The sequence below is a fragment of the Diadema antillarum genome, unplaced genomic scaffold, assembly GCF_040938485.1.
Source record: "Diadema antillarum isolate AM-2024a unplaced genomic scaffold, OU_Dant_1.0 seq00000604_RagTag, whole genome shotgun sequence".
NCBI lineage: Eukaryota > Metazoa > Echinodermata > Echinoidea > Diadematoida > Diadematidae > Diadema > Diadema antillarum.
The window spans coordinates 2069664-2091605 of record NW_027271532.1 but is presented as its reverse complement, the minus strand read 5'-3'; the positions used below and the strand labels follow the sequence as shown (position 1 = coordinate 2091605).

At 42.0% G+C, this 21942-nt stretch overlaps 1 protein-coding gene across 1 annotated transcript; it reads left to right on the top strand.

Annotated features, from left to right (window-relative positions):
- The first annotated feature begins 4 nt into the window (after positions 1–4).
- On the top strand, positions 5–21715 carry LOC139735858 (acetyl-coenzyme A transporter 1-like). The gene is made up of 7 exons (XM_071646605.1): positions 5–94; positions 10644–11606; positions 12329–12510; positions 12961–13145; positions 16449–16569; positions 18548–18769; positions 21536–21715. The coding sequence occupies exons 2-7, from the start codon at positions 10868–10870 to the stop codon at positions 21713–21715; spliced, it is 1629 nt and encodes a 542-aa protein (XP_071502706.1). The 5' UTR covers positions 5–94; positions 10644–10867.
- Positions 21716–21942: the final 227 nt, after the last annotated feature.

The window sequence follows — 21942 nt, the reverse complement described above, 5'->3', positions numbered from 1 at the left end:
GCTGCTGACGTGTGTTACCGGTATGATCAGTTCTGCTCAGACGAGTTTGTTTTCTGGATTGAATGCTTAACTCCACGTCATTTGTCAAGCACAAGTAGGTTCCCTGTGCTGTTTTGATTTCCCCATTCAGATTAACTCATCGTAATATAAGTCACATACTAAATTTTACAATGGAATTCACCATCTTGCCAGCTTTGTACTTGTAACAGTCCCATTCGTAGAATAACGCGTTGGTGCTTGTCTATTTTAACTGTCAGTGTTAGAGCTTTATGTAATGTAGACACTTCATCTAGGTCAGGAGTTATTTATAAAATATCAAGGGTAGAGCCATAGAGTCACGTGGGAATCGTTACTGGAAATGGTGGGATGGTAGGCAAGGAGATATCATGTATTACCAGTGATTATAGGGGAGCCATCCTATTAGTATTGGCTATTAAATGATTAGCTATTGCATATTGTTACATCCGTCATTTAGGCGCAATTCTCCATTACCTAACTATGGAATATAGTTGCCATTCGTGCTTTAGTCCTTTCCCTTATAGTTCAATAACCCATAGCACAGTAACCCCAACACCTGTCCATCACCCCTCATGTCAATAGGAGCCTTTTTATGTCAGACCACCATGCACCAAGGTTAGTTTCCTCCTAACAACCCCACATCAAAGTATCCACTCCCATTGTGGTCAGAAAGTTATCACCCCTTGTCCAGTTCCCTTCCTGCCACAAATCCATCTCCCATTATAATACCCTCAACACTGTTCCTTTGTTTCAGGCCCCAAAATGACTAAGACCATACCCTACGTTTCCATGCCCACGTTGAATTGACCAATCATATTTTGTTGTAAGGGTTCGTTAGACAACACACAGAATTACTGATATCGACACCAGGAATATGCAATCTGTTCTCTCTTACTTTTGCCGACACGGCACACAAGCTTTACCTCTTCGTCGTTACATCGTCGTTCCTTTTCCTCTTCTCTTACATCGATCTCCACCAATCGTGATCGTAATCGTTCTACATAATCGATCTACTATCGTAATCGTTCTACATAATCGATCTACTATTCCCCTTACACTCCCCCCTCAAAATTCTTCTACAGAATTTTCAAACATTTAACCAAACAAAGACGGGTAAACACAACTTCTCATACTTTAAATACCACGGCTACTAAACAATGCACACTACCCTGAACTACACTTTCGTTTTAACGTCTAAATGTCACTTACACCACAGTGTAAATACATTGTAAAACTATGTATTCTAACCTCTGTATACAAACAACTTTAGTATTCATAAATGCTGCTACCCAGGCCCTGTGTCAGTGGTACATGACAATACGACTGAAGTCCATGAAACGTGCAAATGTGAGAGTATTATTTTGTCCACATAACTGACCAAATCTGACAGATGTTGTGAATATAGTGTTGAATTTCCTAGGCCTTTTCACCACTTCATTGAAATCTTTCTGAACAGGCTAAAACAAAATATCAGTGCACTGTCAGCATGCTATAAACTTGACCGAAAGATCGGTCTGTATCTGTCCGTCGGGGAATGTTCCGCGGAGACTGCGTCTGGCTTCACGGATCCCCTCCGTATACAGACCGAAGTCAATGATTGCGGCTCCTGTGTGGAGCAGTCGCGCACAGATCAAACGTTACGATAAACCAAATTTCAGACAGCTTTTTTACATTCAAACAAGTATGACATGACATGACACATTATGCAGCAATATTTGGGATAAATTTCTCACATTTTGCAATCGAAATACTCACATAACCTCGGTTATAATGCAGAAATTTTATCGATATCGCAACATCGCCGTTCGCGAGCAGTAAGTCGCCATTTTGAATCTGTAGCAATTGCTAAGCCAATCACATGCGAGGTACGTGTTTTAGTAAAACAAACACGTAGAAACTACCTCGCATGTGATTGGCTGATAGATTCATAGTGTATGTTTCTGCAGTTTGAATGTGACGACGCGACAGGCTGTGTTTTACGTTGAAAATTCTCCTAAAATGTTGGATTATTCATTAATCTGGTGAGTGTAACGTATTCTTAAAAAAATAATTTCACCATAAAAGCTTAAATTTGCCGACCTAGGGCCGTGAATTAGACGCAATCGAGAAGGGTGAGGTACCTCACCCAATTTTCCATAGAGACAGTGGTTAAGAACATCCACACAGCAATGGGTACTGCAACCTTCCGTCTGTCTACGGAGGACAGCGTTAATGGCAAAATATAAAAGAGTCCTCCGGACAGACGGATCTTTCTGTCTAGCTATAAACATACAGTATATTAATGTCCTTAACATCATAACAGATACAGTTAGATAGAACATGGAAAAATAATCCATGTTCACATACACATCTTTCAAAACACAACAAAAAACACCAGTCCTTTCTCCAAAATCAGCAAGCACCAATGTCCAAGGTGATAGAAAACATTAAAAACTTTCACTTGTCTTAATATTTTTTGTTGATGTCGTGCAATACACAAGTTTTTTCAGTGTTCATTACACTTCCTGTGACAGTGTTCAATCGTCTTTACAAAGTTTCATTTGGTCCGCATGCATGATGCGTGTGTCTCGGGGGTTGTTCTTGTGGACAACCAAGAAAGTCACAGGTGTCACACGCTTTCGCACAATGTATTGTCCCGCCCATCGTGGCGCTAGCTTCGCACTGAAGGACTTTTTTGCGTTTGACAATGGAAATGTCTTGATTAGCACCTGGTCTCCTTCTTGCACGCGTACCTCACAACGGCGCTTGTTGTAATGCTTCGCTGCGTCATCTCTTGCCTTCTGTTGGCGAAGCTCCAACTCCGGGTCGCTTGGAAGGTCGGTACACACTGCTGCAGGGGGTCCAAGCCTGTTCGTCATTGGGGAGTTCAGTTTCCTACCAAACATGAGGCGGGCAGGCTCCACTCCTAGAGCGTCGTGGCAACTGGAGTTCAAAGCAAAGGCGAATTCCGCCACATGTACATCCCATAGACGATGATCATCTTCAGTGTGTGCCTGGAGCATTGCCTTCAAATTGCGGTTGACTCTTTCCACCCAATTACTCTGAGGATGATATGGAGTGGTGAAAACTTGTTCCACTCCCCATTCCTCGCACACCGCTCTGAGATTTTTCCCCCGGAATTGTGAACCGTTATCTGAGATGAGTGCCTTGGGAGGTCCATATCTGCAGAAAACCTGTCTGACCAGGGCACTTGCAACTGAACTACTTGTGGCAGACTTCAGTGGGATCACTTCCACGAACCTGGTGCATCGATCCACAGCAACCAAAAGGTATTCATGTCCCCCATAGCTTCGAGGCAGTGGTCCCATCAGATCTACACCAAGCCTTTCCCATGGAATCACTGAACCAGTGGAGATCATCTTTCCTGGTTTCTTTTGGTACACTGGTTTGGTTTGTTGACAGCTACGGCAACTCCGAACAAAACTCCGGACGCTTTTGGACATTCCTTTCCACATTCCTTTCCACCATAGATTCATGTCCTTCAATCTCTGGAGCGTTTTTCTTCGTCCCAGATGTCCTGCACTTGGTTTTGCATGGACTTCCAGTAGAATTGCTGGTGGCAGCTCCTTAGGCACTACCAACGACCCATCCTGGCAGTACAATAGGTTGTCCTTGAGGTAGAAGTATCCATGGTTGGTATCAGGATTTGTTGCCATCTTCTCACGAATGAGATTCAGCATCGGGTCCTGTCTTTGTGCAGTGGAAAAGGCCACCTTATCCAGGGGCACAGTGTGTACTGTTTTTGCGTGTGTTTCAGGAGTGTTGGTACTTGTCTCTTGGCAAGCCGGGCAGGAGAAGAGTTCCATGGCATCTGCCTCTTCTTTGGTGAGCGAGACACACCGTTGGTGGAACCAGCCATCACACTGATCGCATTGAATCCAGTCGATCACTTTTCCACTAGGCCGACAGCAATCTTTGAAGTCACACTCTTCCTCTTCAGTTGGCACTTCTTCCACCACCCCAACCACCATGGGTATCTCATTTATCCTAGAGAGAGCATCTGGGACATGGTGTTGGGAACCTGGACGGTAGATCACCTGAAAGCGGAAGTCCTGCAAGCGAAGTACCCATTGAGCAAGTCGTCCATTCTGCTTATTTTTCCGGAAGAGCCAGCACAGTGCCTGGTGGTCAGTTACCACTCGGCAGCTTCTCCCCTCAAGGTATGGTCGCCATTTCTCCAAGGCCCAAACTACAGCCAAGCATTCCTTCTCAGTGGTACCGGTACTGTAATTGCGTTCTGCTTTGGAGAGGGTGCGGCTAGCAAAAGCGATGGTCTTTGGCCCTGATGGTGTGCTCTGTGTGAGAATGGCACCAAGCCCCACATCACTAGCATCCGTGTGAACGGTGAACATTGCAGTCTCATCCGGATAACCAAGAATGGGTTCAGTCATGAGGGCATCCTTCAGGGTTTGGAAGGCATGTGTACATTTGTCATTCCAGGTCCACTTCTCTCCCTTCTTCTTGAGGGCAAAGAGGGGTGCAGCCACATCTGCATAATGGGGAATGAACTTTTGGTATCAGCCCATCATCCCAAGAAACCATTCCAATTCCTTGAGATTCTTTGGGGATGGGTAGGATTTGATGGCTGAGAGTTTCTCCGGATCACGTTTGAGTCCTTCGGCACTGACAATGTGGCCCAAATACTTCATCTCGGCCCTCATTAGTTGACACTTCTCCTCATTAACTGTGAGCCCAGCCTCCTCCAATCTCTTGAAGATGGCTCGAAGATCTTCCAAATGTTGGGGAACATCTTGGGAGAAACACACAATGTCATCCAAGTAGACATAGCAACAGCGACCGATCAGCTCTCCAAGAACCTTTGACATCAGCTTTTGAAAACTGGCTGGGCCATTCACCAGACCAAAAGGAAGGACCTTGAATTGGAATAGACCCTGGCCACAAATGAAGGCTGTTTTCTCAACGTCTTCAGCAGCAATACCCATTTGCCAGTATCCGCTGTGAAGATGTAGAGATGAGAAGACTGTTGCACCATGTAGTGACCCCAAAATGGAATCAACAGTGGGCATCGGGAACGCGTCCAGCTTTGTCACCGCATTCAGACACCGATAGTCAACACACATTCTGTATTTATTTCCCTTTTTTGGAACCATCACAACTGGGGATGCCCATGCGGACTCTGAAGGTTCAATCTTTCCTGTTTTCAGGAGGCCGTCAATTTCTTCCTCTACAGCCTTCCTCTTTTCTGGTCCCATCCGATACGGGTGCGCACGCACTGGGGTTGCATCTCCTACATCTATCTTGTGTGTAGCAACGTTGGTGTGCCCCGCTTCAGGTGAAAAGACAGTGTGAAACTCTTCTATTAAGTCTTGAAGGTGTTGACTTTCGATAGGGGTGAGGGCAATCTCTGGTTGAGTGGGTTGCCCCATATGTTCGACTTCATCGTTCTCATCGATTTCTGTGGTTTCTTCAGGGTGGAAGCCCTGCATTGAGAACTGCATGCACCTGTCATTTCCCTCAGGACCAGTTGTGCTGAAAGAACCACTACTGAAATCCAAGACCAAGCCAACCTGCTTGGCAAAATCTACTCCAAGGACTTCAGCTGGGAGATTCTTTACAACTCTGAAGGTCCTATCCACAACACTACCCCCTATTTCGACTTTGGCATGCACCATTCCCGCCGGAGTCAATATGTGCCATCAACCATGCGAAGGGATCCATCTTCATCTTGAGATGCTGGATTGAGCCCAAGTTGATTAGCTAGCCTAGTAGTCATGAGAGATACGCTGGCACCAGTATCTACCAGGGCATGAATCTTGCAAGAGGTTGTTTGTGGACCACTCAGCCCAATATCCACCATTGGCATCTCTTCTCGATGGGGTGCCAAAAAACTGCAGTCTGCACTAGTTTTGACTGGAGTCGAAGCTTGAGTTGAAGCTTGGGTTTCTTGGGCTGGGAGTTTGGGGACGTTTTTGGGGCACTCCGCGATGCGGTGTCCAAGCTTGCCACATCCATAGCAACTCATGTTGAATGTTCTTCTGCTACGAGTTGGATCACCACCAGTTCTTGGCTTGCGAGGAGTAGGATTGTCTTCAACCATGGAAAAATTGGCCTTGCGATGAAGCAGTAGCTCATCTGCCAATCGTGCCAAGTCATGCAATGACTTGCACCGTGCCTCTCTCAGTTTCAGACGCAGGGATTTGTCAGACACAGACACAAGAAACTGGTCCATCATGATTAAATTCAGGCTGCGCTTCACCTCGGGTATGTTAAAGGTGCTCTCTGAAATCTCTAGCCACCTCAGCAAGTTCTCTTGGAGTCGATATCCAAACTCTTCAAAGGTCTCACCTCCTTTCTTTGCATCAGTTTTGAATCTGACCCGATAGGCATCAGGGGTCAGGTTGTATCTGCGTTTTATGGCTCGAACAATTGTGTCATAATCCTCCTTGTCTGTACCATCCAAAGCATGAAATGCCTGCTGTGCTTTGCCAGTCAAATATGATTCTAGCAAACGGGGCCAATCTGCTCTATCCTGATCTGCAGATGTGGCAATGCGTTCAAAAGTGCTGAGGTAACACTCGATATCATCATCAGAACTCAGCTTATGCAAACCTACCAACTGTGGACTCGACTTCAGAGCACTTTGGTTTACTACTTGCATGAATGAATCACATAACTTTTCAGTCTCCTCCTGTCTGGCTATGTTCATATGTTGCATTACCTTGAGGAGTTCATCTGCAGTAATGGCTTTTTGCATTTCTGCTTTATTCTCTTGGGAACGTACCTCTTCCACCATGTGAGGCAACTCCACCAAACATTCTATTCTCTCTGCTTTGGTTTTCACTAGTTGTGTATCTATGTGGTTCAAGTCACATAGCTTAGCAATGTATTCCGCAGTAAAGCGATTAAGATATGCTGACCGACCTGACATCTTGGTGACCTCAAGACATATAAACTTGGAAAAAAAAGAAAAACTGAGCTCACACACTAGAGGCCGCACAGTATCAAAAAACCAAAGCAATTTATCTTGACCACAACCAAAAAACTCAAACCAGCCAATGCAGTGTTAGTGTGTCAGGATATTACAATACTTGGTTTACTTGTTATATTTTCTCTCTTTATTTAAGCCCTTTTCATCTAAATTCTACAATCAATTTAAAATTTAATTAAATCTCAACCACCAAAGCTACCAATTACAAAAACTTAATACAAAAATTTTCTCTAAAAGTAACATACAAAATTCCTATCCACTTATGCAATAAAAAAAATCATACACATGTGCCTTATTGTTTGTCTTGCGTCTGTGTCGATATTTTGATGGAATGTCTACCGTGGTGATGTTCCTTACCCTTGTATCTCTTTTCCATTAAGTGGTGTATTTGGTAAATTCGTTTAGGGTTCACCTCTTTTTCCGTTTTCAATACTACTGTTCTCTAAATCATCGGTACTGTCTACTCCAACCACAAAAATGCTAAATCAGCAATGAATTCATGTAAGGATGACTTGAGCTTCAAAAACGAAACAGTACTGAGAGTCCGAATGGACGCAGACACTGACGAACCATTGCATTAGATAAGGCCTATTTTTTTTATGGGAGTAGACATATAGCCGTAGTCCTAATCCTAGTTAACATTCATTAATCATGTGGACAGGAAAGTGAACTGATCCTCAAGTAAGTCTGCCAAGGGACAGCATTCACACAAACTCTCTGTGTACCATGTGAAAAAGCTCCACATCGAAACTATCCACCGACGAGTGCTTCTAACAATTCACCCGTCGATACGCAGCAGTGGGAATCACTACGTTCACTACTCACGGAAAAGTGTATAGCTGGGGCTACACTGTAACTACACAATGAGACACCAATAGCATGTCGCCACATCAAATCGAGAGTGTCAGACCCGGTTAATATATATCCTACATTCATAGTCATCATTAACCCTGCTCGCAGCGCCAAATGTAAGGGTTCGTTAGACAACACACAGAATGACTGATATCAACACCAGGAATATGCAATCTGTTCTCTTTTACTTTTGCCGACACGGCACACAAGCTACCTCTTCGTCGTTACATCGTCGTTCCTTTTCCTCTTCTCTTACATCGATCTCCATCAATCGTGATCGTAATCGTTCTACATAATCGATCTACTATTGTAATCGTTCTACATAATCGATCTACTATTCCCCTTACAGTGTATGGACCATGTGCTTTTCAGGATGAGATTTTCCCCCAAGTTTTGAGAGATAGTTTCTGAAAGTAGAATCGAGACACTGCTACTCCAAGCTTCAGCCAGATGAGAATGTAGCATTTCATCTGCTCTTTGAACATGTTGTGATTTTATCTGTGTTACCGGCATTGGAGATATTTATACCCCCGCCAAACGAAGTTTGAAGGGGGTATATAGGAATCAGCGGACGGTCGGGCGGTCGGTCCGTTGCAAATCTTGCGTCGCGAACTACTTCCTCAGTTTTCAACCGATTCCCATTAAACTTGGCACAGATGTGTGCCTTGGGTTGTAGATGTGCAAGACGTATTTTTTGACAGTACCCAAAAGTACGTTACCATGGTAACGGCATATTATGGGCAAAAATGGGTACAAATCTTGCGTCGCGAACTCCTCCCACAGTTTTTGATCAATTTTTATGAAATTAGGTACAGATGTTCATCTGAATATGTTAATGTGCAAGACACATATTTCCGCAGTGGCAAAAAGTGCGTTGCCATGGTAACGGCATGTTATTGGTAAAATATAGGGCAAAATGCTTCATGGCAAAACTGCTTCATCAGTGTTCTTCCAATTCTCATGGAATTCATATTGAATGTTTGTCTTAGGATATAGGTTGGCATGACACATTTCTTGACAGTGACAAAAAGTATGTTGCCATGGTAACAGCTCACATATTATGAGCCAAAATGATGGAAAATTTTGTGTTGCAAACTACATCCTCAGTTTTTGCCCAATTTCCATGAAACTTGGTACAGATGTGTGCCTTTGGTTGTAGATGTGCAAGACGCATTTTTCGACAGTACCCGAAAGTACGTAGCCATGGTAACGGCATATTAATGGCAGAAGATCAAGGAAAGATCTTGCGGATTTAACTACTTCCTCAGTTTTTTGACCAAAGCTTATGAAATGTTGTTTTGACCAAAGCTTATGAAATGTTGTTTGGCGGGGGTATAACCAGTCGCTGTAGCGACATTTCTAGTTGTAACTTGTGTAACTCCTATGTTACACTTTGGCTATTTTGCTGTCTGAGTTTCGGGACTCAGAAATAAACACTTCAACTGCATATTATTGGACTCCACAACTCCTTTATTTCGTCGATGACTTTAACAGCGTAATTGTATGTTTGAATCTGTACCTCTCCACAATGTCACAACACATGGCAACTTAAACGATCTTAAATGGCGCCTAGCATGCCAATACACAACACTATTCCTATCCTAGTCGTGTGTCTAGGAGTAGTGGTAGGAGTAGTACACTAGGTAGTAGTAGGACATCTAACGTAGGTAATAACTAAGTAATTTAATTAAAGTGTAGCCCGACCAGACGCTGTGCTTCGCAGCGTCAGACAGACGGGGCCTCGCCATCAAAGTGGGGAACCACAACACAACTACAAAACTTATTACAAATACAATTTATACATTTCTTATACCGTAGTTATGGGTAAACTCGGCCTAGCGGGTAAAGTCGGCCCCCAGCGCGCGCATTACAAGTAGTTGTACTGTGCGCGCTGGGGGCCGACTTCACCCGCTAGGCCGAGTTTACCCATAAGTACGGTACATATAGACATTTGTACGTTACTCGCGTAAAGTGCATGCTTATAGGTGCAGAAGGTATATAAGTCCATAGAGGGCCCTCACGATAAGTCCATTGAACAAAAAAATGGCACTTTCTAGCGCAATCCCTGACCATCGGGGTTCATCGTTGCAGAATTCAAAATGGCGCGTTGACCACTCAACAAAAGCAAATTATGCGTACGCGTGCGTGCATTCTTTGGTAGCAGCATGGTGGACAGCGTGGCCTTTAAACTCCTGATTATCAGATGTACCGTTTGCACATGCTGCATAAAATCTTCATTTTCAATAAGTTGTGAAATGTGTATGTCAATATTGATAACATAGCTATGTAGTGTCATTAATGAAGATTACATGTACCGAGTTTGAGGTGACAAAAAATAATGTCAAGTATCAAAACTCAAAGCGATCGTAAAGTGATCACTGAGCTCTCTTTGTGTTGTGGGCCATTCTGGTACAGCCCTGTCGCTATTTATACAGCGACTGGGCTGTGTATAGTTAGGTAAAATGCAGAAATTAATTGTGTGGTGTAGGTAGGGTTTATTCGCACTGCCACTACACTGACCATATTACCGACCATACAGTTAAGAAGAGGCCACCAAACAGGGGGCAGATTTATCAGTCTGTAGCTACATGAGATTTCTGTTCTGTATGCTGTTTAGTGTTTGCCAGGCACAAACATTCAAAGCTGAAACATAGGAAAGCTAGAATTTAAGGGCCTCTTCAAAAAGACTACTCCTTTATTATATCTTGAGATGGGTTGACTTGTGGAATAGATGAAAGAACATTGGTATTCTGTTGTCATGTAGGCCTACTCATAGATGTCTTAATGTGTATCCCATTCTCTCTCTCTCTCTGTCTCTCTCCAGATTGACACTACACTCAACACCGGACTCGAACAAATATTAGGGAAGCCTATTGAATGACCAGATGCAGATATTATATGGTTGTATGGAAACAGTCACTGATTTGCCTGTCCAGTTTTGAAAGTGCAATCACCAATGCAATTATAGATAGATTTATCTGTGATTGACCAAAAAAGTTGTGGTTTACAAACAAAACAAAACATAAGAAGGAAAGAAAGCATTCTAATATGTCGTCTCCAAAGAGGAGAGGAGCAAAGAAGCCAGGCAGTGATTCAATTGTGAATGATCAAAGTTCAAGTCATATGAGGGAAAGTTCTGAATACACAATCAATTCATCGACATCAAATCATGATGAGAACTCATCCCACCATGCTGGGTGCAGCAATCTGGATCGGGACAGGGGAAGTATTCTCCTCCTCCTCTTCCTCTACGTCCTCCAGGGGATACCGCTGGGCCTGGCTGGAAGCATCCCCCTCCTCCTCCAGAGCCGCAACATCAGCTACAAGGAGCAGGCTGTGTTCAGCTTTGTTTACTGGCCCTTCAGCATTAAGCTCCTCTGGGCACCCATCGTTGATGCAGTGTTCATCGGCAACGTTGGTCGGCGCAAGTCTTGGCTTGTACCTAGCCAGTACCTCATTGGCCTCTTCATGATCATACTGTCAAGCCAGGTCAGTGGCCTGCTCGGGGATACTGGTGTAAATGGCAGTGGCCCGAATGTACCTATGCTGACTCTTCTCTTCTTCATACTAAATTTTCTGGCAGCAACACAGGATATAGCTGTGGATGGTTGGGCCCTTACTATGCTGTCACCAGGCAATGTTGGATATGCATCAACATGTAATACAGTTGGCCAGACTGCTGGTTACTTCATTGGAAATATTCTGTTTATGGCCTTGGAGTCTGCTGACTTTTGTAATAAGTATTTGCGTTCTGAGCCACTACCCCATGGAATTATGACACTACAAGGTATTTTTTCATTTACTATCAAGTATATGTTCCAGATTGTCTCTAATATCTCCTGCATTTTTATTTATTTATTTGTTGTTGTTGATACAATCAAATATTAGCTCTACAATGAAAGGTGAGATTCCCCATGCAAGATTATTCTTCTGTTTGTCTCACTATGTTATTAGTTTTAAAAAAAAAAACGAACAGCAAACTCTGAATGATTTGAACCTCCTATTCTTCTGTGAAAAATATGCAAGATAGAGCTTATGTGACCAGACTTTCAGAAACTTGTCATAAAAAAAGAGAAAGGTGTATATTTATCTGAATAATTTCAAATTGTGCAGGAACATTAATAAAATACTGACTCACCATGTGATTGTGTCTGAGAATTGATGCAGCTTACACTCTAGAAATTATTAGGCATAGAAAAGGTTTGATGGCTTCCTATCAGTGTGCAGTTTATCATAGGGATTACATCGTATGCAAACATATATATTATGGTGTACAATCCAAGACCTTTCATAAGTGTTTTAAACCAGCTATGCAATTTTGTATGCTAGAGTAGAGTGGACATTTTTTTTTTTTTTTTTTAATTTATTTATTTATTTTTTTTTTGGGGGGGGGGGGGGAACTTTCCTTGTTTTTTTTTTTTCACCCTGGCTTTTCTACTCTGTGCCTGTGAAGGAATTTGTCAGTTGGCCTGCCGTTCTAAATCCATCCCTGTTCATATTTATTCTCAGATTTCTTGTTCTTCTGGGGAATAGTATTCTTCATCACCACAACTCTAGTTGCAGTTCTCAAAAAGGAGACGGACAGTCATCAGGATTCAGATATGAGTATAGTTGCAGCATATCGTCAGTTGTATCGCATTGTGCAATTGCCTGTTGTCATGTCTTACATGGGAATTCTTCTGACAGGCAAGGTAATTTTGTTTTTTTCTTTGAGCTTGTTGGTTGAGGATCAGCATCTTAAATGACTGTTAAATGGTGTTGTACCAAGAGAAGACTATCACTACAGGTATATTAATTCTTTCACGACTGTGTTTCCTGTAATGGAAGTACAAATGGATTCTGTCAAAAATCCTTTACTTGTTGTAATATCAGTTGTTGCTGATTTTAGTCACTGTGTGTGCTAGTGAGAGCCTTTTATAAAGCACAATAGTGTTACAAATTTTATTTTCTCTGGCTCTGATACATACATGAGAAATTAAAAGATGTGATGTTAATTTTGTGTTGGATGTATGTGGCAGAGATTAGACACACACTTTCACAAGTTTTGTTCTACAGTGTATTTCTTTCTCAGCTATATATCTGTCACTGCATTATAATTATCTCTAGACCTCATTCTTGTGATTTTGGTAACTTTTCTCTAGATTGGCTTTGCAGCTGCAGATTCTATAACTGCCTTGAAGCTCATTGAGGAGGGAGTTCCTAAGGAGCGACTGGCCCTCCTAGGAGTTCCACTAGTGCCACTCCAAATTATCCTTCCATGGGTAATCAGCAAGTACACTGCAGGCTCCAGGCCCCTCAACATAAACCTCAATGCGATGCCATTCAGGTGAGCAGATGCAACCAATGTGGACATGTTTATAAACAGTCTTGAGGCCCCTTCCATGGACATCTGCACTGCTGTTGAGTGAAGTAACCTACAAGGATAAACAATACTATAGAAAATAAAGAAAATGAAAACAGAAATACTGATGCAAAACTCTGCTAGTGGCACATATTGATGGATGAAAGACTGGAACCCCCAAACGTCTGAAAAATGCAGTGAATGCAGGATAGTAGTAGATCATACTCCTGAAGTTTTAGGAAAATCTGACCATCTGTTCAAAAGTTATGATTTTCAAAGTTTCATAAAACCCAAGTGTCATCATTGCTTGATAAGAAGGCTGGCACAAGCTGTCTCAGTAGCATAATTATATAAAGAACTAGCAGCACCCGTGGAAATCCACGGGTCTGAGGGGTTTTATTTTTTTTTCTCATAATACGATTTTGCACATTTTTATTGAAGAAATAAAAAGAAAAGTCTTCTCATTCTTTCGTTAATTGTGCTGTCTTCTAAATGACCACCCTTCCCAGAAATTTTATAATACATTTTTGTAGTATATGCCAGGCGATCCGGTCCATTGGTAGGGATCATTCCCGCCACTACTTGCTTTTATTATAGAACTTGAGTTTCGAGGGGTTATTTGCACCCGTTGAAGTCCAACAGTTGTCTTGTTGCCCCTCACCCCCTCCCCCCCCCCCCCCTCACGCACACACACATTTCCACCTCCGCAGGGCAAAAAAACAAAAACATTCAGGGAAAAATTACCAAAAACGCAAATGAGATTCCCCGAAAGTTCTGCCCACAGGTTGTTCCCGTTGAAACGGGAAGATATTAACACTATGACTTTGATTACCCCCTGCTCTTGCATCCACGCGGGCACCCGCGGGAATCCACGGCTGGTCTCAAGGCCTCGGTTTGTTTTGTGTTTTTTTTTTCATGTTTCTTTTCCCCATGTTATGTGAGAAAAATAAGATATTTTCGTCTTCATAATTTTGCTCCCTCCTTGTTGTTTTTAATCACCAAAACTTGGCTTGATATATCATATCAATATAGAACTACATCTGCTTCAGATTGTACATTATCATAATTAATATTAGGCCTACAATTATTGCTCCTATTATTGTTATTTATATCATTATTATCATTATCCTTATCATTATTATTATTATTATTATTATTATTATTATCATTATCATCATTGTTATTATTTGGGGAGGGGGAGATCATAGTCATCAGGTTTAATAGGCACCCGTGGGAGTAGGTTCTCACGACCTCGTATTTTTTTTTCTTTAATATTTTTCCCATGTTATGGAAGAAAGAAGAATATATACATCACTGCATTCGTCTTCATTTGCTCCCTCTTTTTTGTCACCAAAACTTGGTTTGATAGACCATAGAACCACACATTCTATTTCCACTTGCAATTTTGAAAATAGGCGGTCGGCAAAGCGAGGTTTTCCTCTACGTCCGCTCATCTTATGAATATGTATGATTACAGCAGCTCTGCAGTAAACGAATGGACACAGCTGCGCGTGTAATCTGATATGTAAGGGTACGATCGGCAAATATATTTAGCCGCGTCCTAAACAGTCTGCGTACAATGACACCGGACTTGAGAGCAAACGGCGAGCAAACTAAATGACGTACCTGAGCTGCATATAGTATTCTGCAGTTGTGCAAAATACAATTACATAACCAACGTTCGTTGTTTTCATTTGGGGACGCCAATAATGGCGAACTGTACGTAAATGCCCTTGTAGTCCATGTCACGCACACACAGATTCGTGAAACCATCGTCAATACATTCAGTACACGTAACAGGCGGAGGCAAAGGTACATCACAGAACTATATACACACAGTGTAGAGTGTGTATAGAGTTCTGCGAGGTACATTGTGTGTGTGCGTGCGCGTCCGCCGGAAGATGTCAGAGATTTCGCTGCACCATCATCTTTAGTATCCCCCAGTGTCTCTGCAAGCTAAAAGATGGAAGATCGAGAAAGCAGGAGGCCAGCGCAGGTTCCGTGAATATTGAAACGCTCGGCTCTTTCGTCACGCACAAAAATGCATTATGCATGTAGCTAATTAATTTTTCTTTTTCGTCCTCGACGTCGACACGGAGGCGGAGAGGGGACGAAACCCACGCCATTCGATGTAGGATACTCTCTTGCGGCCGACGGCACCGGTCGCAACTTCCCGGAGCCGACGGCTCGGGAGGAGATAGAGAAACCAGCAACGCCGAAATAAAACAGGAAATACATAAGGCCGCGACAACAACAACAACTTCGAGTATTATAGTATAGGAAGTTCACAAGAAAGTGTGAAGAGAATTCTCCATTAAAAAAGGGGGAAATAAGCTGCTGAAAACTTAGCCAATAACAGTAAGACAGTCGAGTAAAATTGAGACAAAGGGGCCTGAGCTTTGAATCCCAGCAGAATCTTCATCAGTGGCATAATGACAAACAGAAAAAGTCAGCAGACACTTACATGGACCAGAGACATTTATCAACTGTACCATGCACTATCTTGGAAGGGCTGGGGACATGGAACAAAGGAAACAAAAGTGATGTGTTGAGTGTCATTAGCAGGAAGCCAATCAGGTATGAAAGGGGGGATTAAAGGGATGGGAGGGAGCAAACAAAAAGGAACAGTAGGGTCAGTGATGATCACCAAAGCTAATGAATGGGCAACCTGTGAAGGATAGAGGTACAGGGGGGAATGCAGCAAAGAAGATCAGGAACAATAGAAAGACAATAGGTGTTTTTAAAAAGGGTTGAAATAATGCATTGTAGAATCTTAACTGGTCATGGGGGGGGGGGGAGAGGAGGGAGGGGGAATCTCAGACAAGATGCATAGGAAAGGCCATATGCTGATGTACAAAAGTGGGGCAAATACAAATATTGTGTATTTATTCAAATGAATGAATTCTTGCATCAAGTTTTCATTGTAATCGCTACCACTAACACACTAAATAACCAGTGCTTATAATACGTCACTGAAGGATGGTTGTCAATCAGATGCAATAACTTGTAGCTGGTCCGGAGTTCCTGTTTAATCTGTAATGATATTTATTTCTGCTGGCAGTGATTTTGGATGGTTTCTATATCTATATTGCTAGTTCTACTCATTGCTAAAGTGTGTGCTTGCATTTTACTGTTATGTCTTTCTGTGTCCATGGAAGTAAGTTTGTTGCCTTCCCTCTCCCTCTTCTGACATTATTTCACCGCCAACTTCCAAGAGTCCATCTGACTATTTGATTTTAGTATGTGTATGCAAATCTGTTTATCAATCTATCCATCTCTTACCCTCAGGTTACTTATGGGTTTGGAGTTTGCCTGGTTGGTGTGGATTACCCCGTCTATGAAGCTACCAGATGGAACATTTCCTACATATTACTATGGACTTCTCATAGTCAGCTATGCCTTTCATCAGGTACGTTTGACTCAAGACTAGCAATGCACGTCCACAACTAAACCCTTGTAATTTGGCATCAGTCAGTTTACCACTTTCATAATACTGATATGATGCATCCACCACACTAGAGATTAGATTTGATGTCATCAGAACATGGTTTTTTTTTCTTTTTTTTTAGATGCCTTGACTACCAAAGGGGAAGATGTAGTATTTTGTTTCTCATGCCGTCAATCCTTCGTTTGAGGCGAGTCCCCAACTGAGGTATACCCAAAGTGGGGTGCGTATATTTGTCGTTTGGGAGTTGGGAGTCGAAGTACTTGTTCATTGCAAATAAACCTTCTGCTCAGGCGTGACAAACCTGGAGGCCAAGCCAGGGTTTGATGACTCCAGCAGCTGTCGTATTACGTAAGAGCATGATAAGGATATCTGCCTGTGGCAGACCATTCAAGGTGAACTCAATTTTCTCTATCCTTTTTAAAGTTTTCAATTTTATATTCTATTGAGAAATTCTATGGTCATCCATTTTACATTTCAAACGAAAAAAATTGACCCGTAAATAACGAAAATACAGGAATAAGAAGGAGAGCATTGCCAGTTTGCCGGTGCTATTTGGCAGTGAGTTACAACGGGGAGGTGAGACTACTCCCTGGTTACAATCAGCCTGCTGACTGGATCGTTGAGAAAGCAGCTGTCGTATTACGTAAGAGCATGATAAGGATATCTGCCTGTGGCAGACCATTCAAAGTGAACTCAATTTTCTCTATCCTTTCTAAAGTTTTCAATTTTATATTCTATTGAGAAATTCTATGGTCATCCATTTTACATTTCGAACGAAAAAAATTGACCCGTAAATAACGAAAATACAGGAATAAGAAGGAGAGCATTGCCAGTTTGCCGGTGCTGACAATGTGCTATTTGGCAGTGAGTTACAATGGGGAGCTGAGACTACCTCCCTGGTTACAATCAGCCTGCTGACTGGATCATTGAGAAAGAGAGAGAGAGGGAGAGAGAGAGAGATAGAGAGAGGGAGAGCGAGAGAAGGAGAGAGGGAGGGAGAGGGGGGAGAGATGGGGGAGGGAGAAGGGGAGAGCAAAATGGAATGACAATAGTTCCGGTCACTACAGTACAGGCATGCTCTGTCTGCATACGCTGAATGTCTACACTCACACACACACACGTACACACACACACGCACCATGGAGCTACATGGCCCATGCCAAAACCAAAACAATCTCCTCCTCTCGCGGTGCCCCCCCCCCCCCCCCCCCCCCCCCTCCTGTGGCGCTGTGGCGATGACTGATGCTTAGATTAGGCCGGGGTCAAGAAACAGGTGTTTTATATCTTTGACTTTAAGTCATTGATTGCCAAGATATGCACTGGCATTATTTACTGGGGTGTAGCCTCTTCAAACGAGAGATTTGCGTCATGTGTGAGAGAAATATCAAACAATAAATATAAGAGTCAGTTTATCCATAGTTTGGATTTGAGTTGCTTCTGTAGCCACTGTTGGGCATGGACTGTCAAGAAGTGTGTGGCAGTGGATCCAAACAGAATGGTAGAAGAATTTCTCAATCTGTGCCCATTCAAATTATGGATGTAGATCTCAGCTGGACAAAAAGCCCCATCCCCACCACCAGGATATGTATTTATCACAATGTATCGTGAAGGCTGCTAGCATTTGTTGACCCACTAACGTGTGCTGGAAAATGAAAAGAAATAAAACATAACAAAACAGAATGAAATAAGATAAGGTTAAATAAAGTAAAATAAAGTAAAATAGAATAAAATAAATGAAATAAATAAAGTAAGATAGAATAAAATAAATAAAATGAATAAAGTAAAATAGAATAAAATAAATAAAATAAATAAAGTAAAATAAAATGAAATAAAACAAAACATAACCCAGAAATCAAAAGTTTTATTTACCAGATATAATTCCAAAAAACTACAAGATGTGACAAGAATAATGCTCATGTGGTGTGTCTATAACCAACAGGTGGCCCTCTACTGTATGTTCGTCTCCTCCATGGCCTTCACCGCCCGTATCTCTGACCCAGTGATGGGGGGTACGTATATGACCCTCCTGAACACTCTATCCAACCTAGGGGGCAACTGGCCCCCAACTGTTGCCCTGTGGCTGGTTGACAACCTGACATGGAAATCTTGTCTAGGGGGCAGTGAGGAGGGACTTGACTGTGATGTCCAAGCTGAAGTTGAGGTGTGTATGACAAAGTATCATTAAATAATAACACAGTGCACTCCCATTATAACAAACACAGTTATAACGAAATTCTGCGTACAAGTCAACAAAATAAAAATATAGACCGCAACACCATCCACTCAATATGTTTTTTATTGCTTATTTGTTCAGTTATAATGAAATTTCAATCTAACGAAAGAAAACTGCCAGTCCTGACTGCCGACTGCTGACTTTGTTATAATGGAAGTCTACTGTATTGAATACACGGCGTATCCCTAAATTTTGATAGAAATAAGATTCCCATTTGGTGACTATGAAATATATAAAAGTTGGCATTCACACTGTCTCCTTGAGTTTCTCTTTTTCCTCTCTCTCTACCCATTTCTCATCGCAATTACATTCATTTTATTTTTCTCAATATAATAAAGTTCAAAGATCAATGGGTCAGTGACCTTTATCGTTACTTTTACCATAGGTACATCCAGAGCTGCCAACTATTACGGATTTCCCGTAATTGTTACGGGAAATAACCACGATTACGGGAGTTCGGAATGTCACCTAAAAATTACGGATTTTGGAAATTCCGATAATGCCCTATCGCCTATGCAGTAAGCACTACATCCATGCGGTAGGCTTCCCCGCCTCTCCCCGGCGCGCCCCGGTCCGTAAAGTTAAATCTAAATGTTGGATATCAGCAAAGAATAAGGGGAAAGCACGAATGACAATAAATTAGAGCGAAGAGATTGTGAGATACTGAATACATGCAGTCTCTTCGGCTGGAAGAAACATGACACCCACCCCTCTCCTCTTGTGGAAATTTCCACAAAAGCAGGTGCCACACCCAGGTGCGTGCCAGACGAAAGAATGCGCGCACTGGAATAAACAGCGTGTAAATATCCTGGAAATATCGATCGAAGAACCAGCTCATTAGTTGAATTAAAGGAATCATTGCAAAGATATCGTGATTCTATAGCCTTTCTTTTGGTGCATAGAAGGAAACATCAAACAGTCGAATATAGTGTACTTAATCGAATATCTTATGTCTGAACAGTAGAAAAAGGATCGATTAGTCAGTCAATTAAAAATGCAATCACAGAAATACTTAAAAGGTCTCGTATGCCCAGACAAATTCACTACGAGTAGGTCCATTGAGATGCAGTCATCACCTGGTTAGACAGCAAAATCATGACAATTTCAGTTTACGCTCATCATAACTGCTTATTACTTTTCAAAGTTTTGGCTGTCAACATTTGTTCGTAGGTGTTTTTTGTTTGTTTGTTTTGTATGTTTTTCCTCGTGAAAGACGTAATGACTTCTTCGTATCGAATGTAAACTGCATGTTTACCGTAAACAAGCCATTCAGCTCAGCTATGGCGCATTCGATCCATCGAACTTGCAGTAACCTCTTAGGCAGGAGCACATGGCGCATTCCTTTAAACTTGAAAGTGAAACCACATGTTTGCACATTGGCGCAACTACAGACAGCGCGGCATTTTGCGATCATCGTTATAGCAGACTTTCCGATTCCAGTCAGGGTAAAAGAAATTGGAATACTTCGGAAAATAGTGATGTTTAAAATCCAGTAAAATGAAAAAGCCTGAAAACAACGCATGATTATGTTTTATAGTAAACAATAGTTGGAAACACCGAAAAGAGTTTTGCATTCGCTCACACAGAAGCTTTCTTGAGAAGATGAAAGCATTCCCCCTCCCCTGCTAGATAGTGGAAGCTTCCATAACCAGCCCAGCAAGTTTCTGGAGGTACATACATGCACTTGTACACATGCATTGCGAGAAAGCAATCAATCAACGCTGAACATTGCGTCGTTTGGATTCTTTATCGTGCTGATGACCAGCTCGATTCTTCGGCATGTGTCGTAATGTTATGTTTAGAGCATGTAGGGCTCATAAGTCGACGAGTTTAATTCAAAAAAGCAAAAAGAGGGAGATGGAAAAAATATGGATTCTGGTGGAAAAATACGGATTTTGGAGCTGCTGAGTAGGGATTCGTGCTTCCAAAGGTTGGCAGCTCTGTACATCATCTAAAGATGTGAAGTCTGACAAGGTCAAAGGTCCATGAACTTTACCAGATTAGCACTGTATAAAACATTTCGTGGTGTACTCTCAATAACTTTCCATGGCTTTTAGCTATAACCACCAAGTTTACACCACATATTCACCACCTAAAGATGCCAGTCAAGTTAAAGGGTGTGTACAGTTCTGGTCGAGGTGAAGATTTAGCTTTTAACGTTTTGTGAGATACTCAGAAACCACTCTATGAGATGTCAAAGAGCATGCGGTTCTAAGGGGTATCAAAAGTTTATTCGATGAAAATCGGTTTTGAAATGGCTGAGATATCCAAAAACAAGGTGAAACAAAGAGATACTAATAAAGTTGGGGCATGTCGCCTTTTATTATTAGCACTTTTTTGGATATCTTAGCCATTTGAAAACCAATTTTCATCAAATAAACGTTAAATCCTTCTTAAAATTACATGCTCTTTCATATTTCATAAGAGGCTTTTCATTATCTCACTTAGGAATGTTCAGAACATGAATCCCTACCTCAACCAGTACTGTGCAGTCCCTTTAAGATATTGGTCATGTTAGACAAGGCCAAAGGTCAAAAGTTCAATGAACAATGAGGCATTGCTTGGCATTTGCCTTGTCAGAACATTTCATATGAAGTAACTTTCATCACCTTTCTAAATGTGTGCTCCTCAATCTGGTTCTGAAAAAAATACACAGCAGTCAATGTAAACAGCAGCACATTATAACTTTTGCAGGCTTGCACAGGTGCAGGAGGGAAGTGCATTACAGACGTTGATGGCTACTACATAGAGTCAGCGATCTGTGTTGTCATTGGCTTTGTGTGGTATTGGATGTACAGACGACGCATTCTTCGACTCCAAGACCTTCCCCTCAGCTCATGGAAATTAAAGGGACTCCAGCAATCGAGGGATTGACTAGCAACAAAAGCCTATAATGTTTGATTCTCAGCATTCAGGTAGCATACTGCTGTAAATATTTTAATTTCTTTTTTTAACATTACATAGTTAACTTAGCAGTTCATACATCAAAAATACTGCTATGCATATCTGTGTCTTGGTTCAAACTGCGATTAACATTTGAGGACATGGACAAACAAATCTACAGTTTTATGCTGTGTGTGTGTGTGTGTGTAAGGATATAT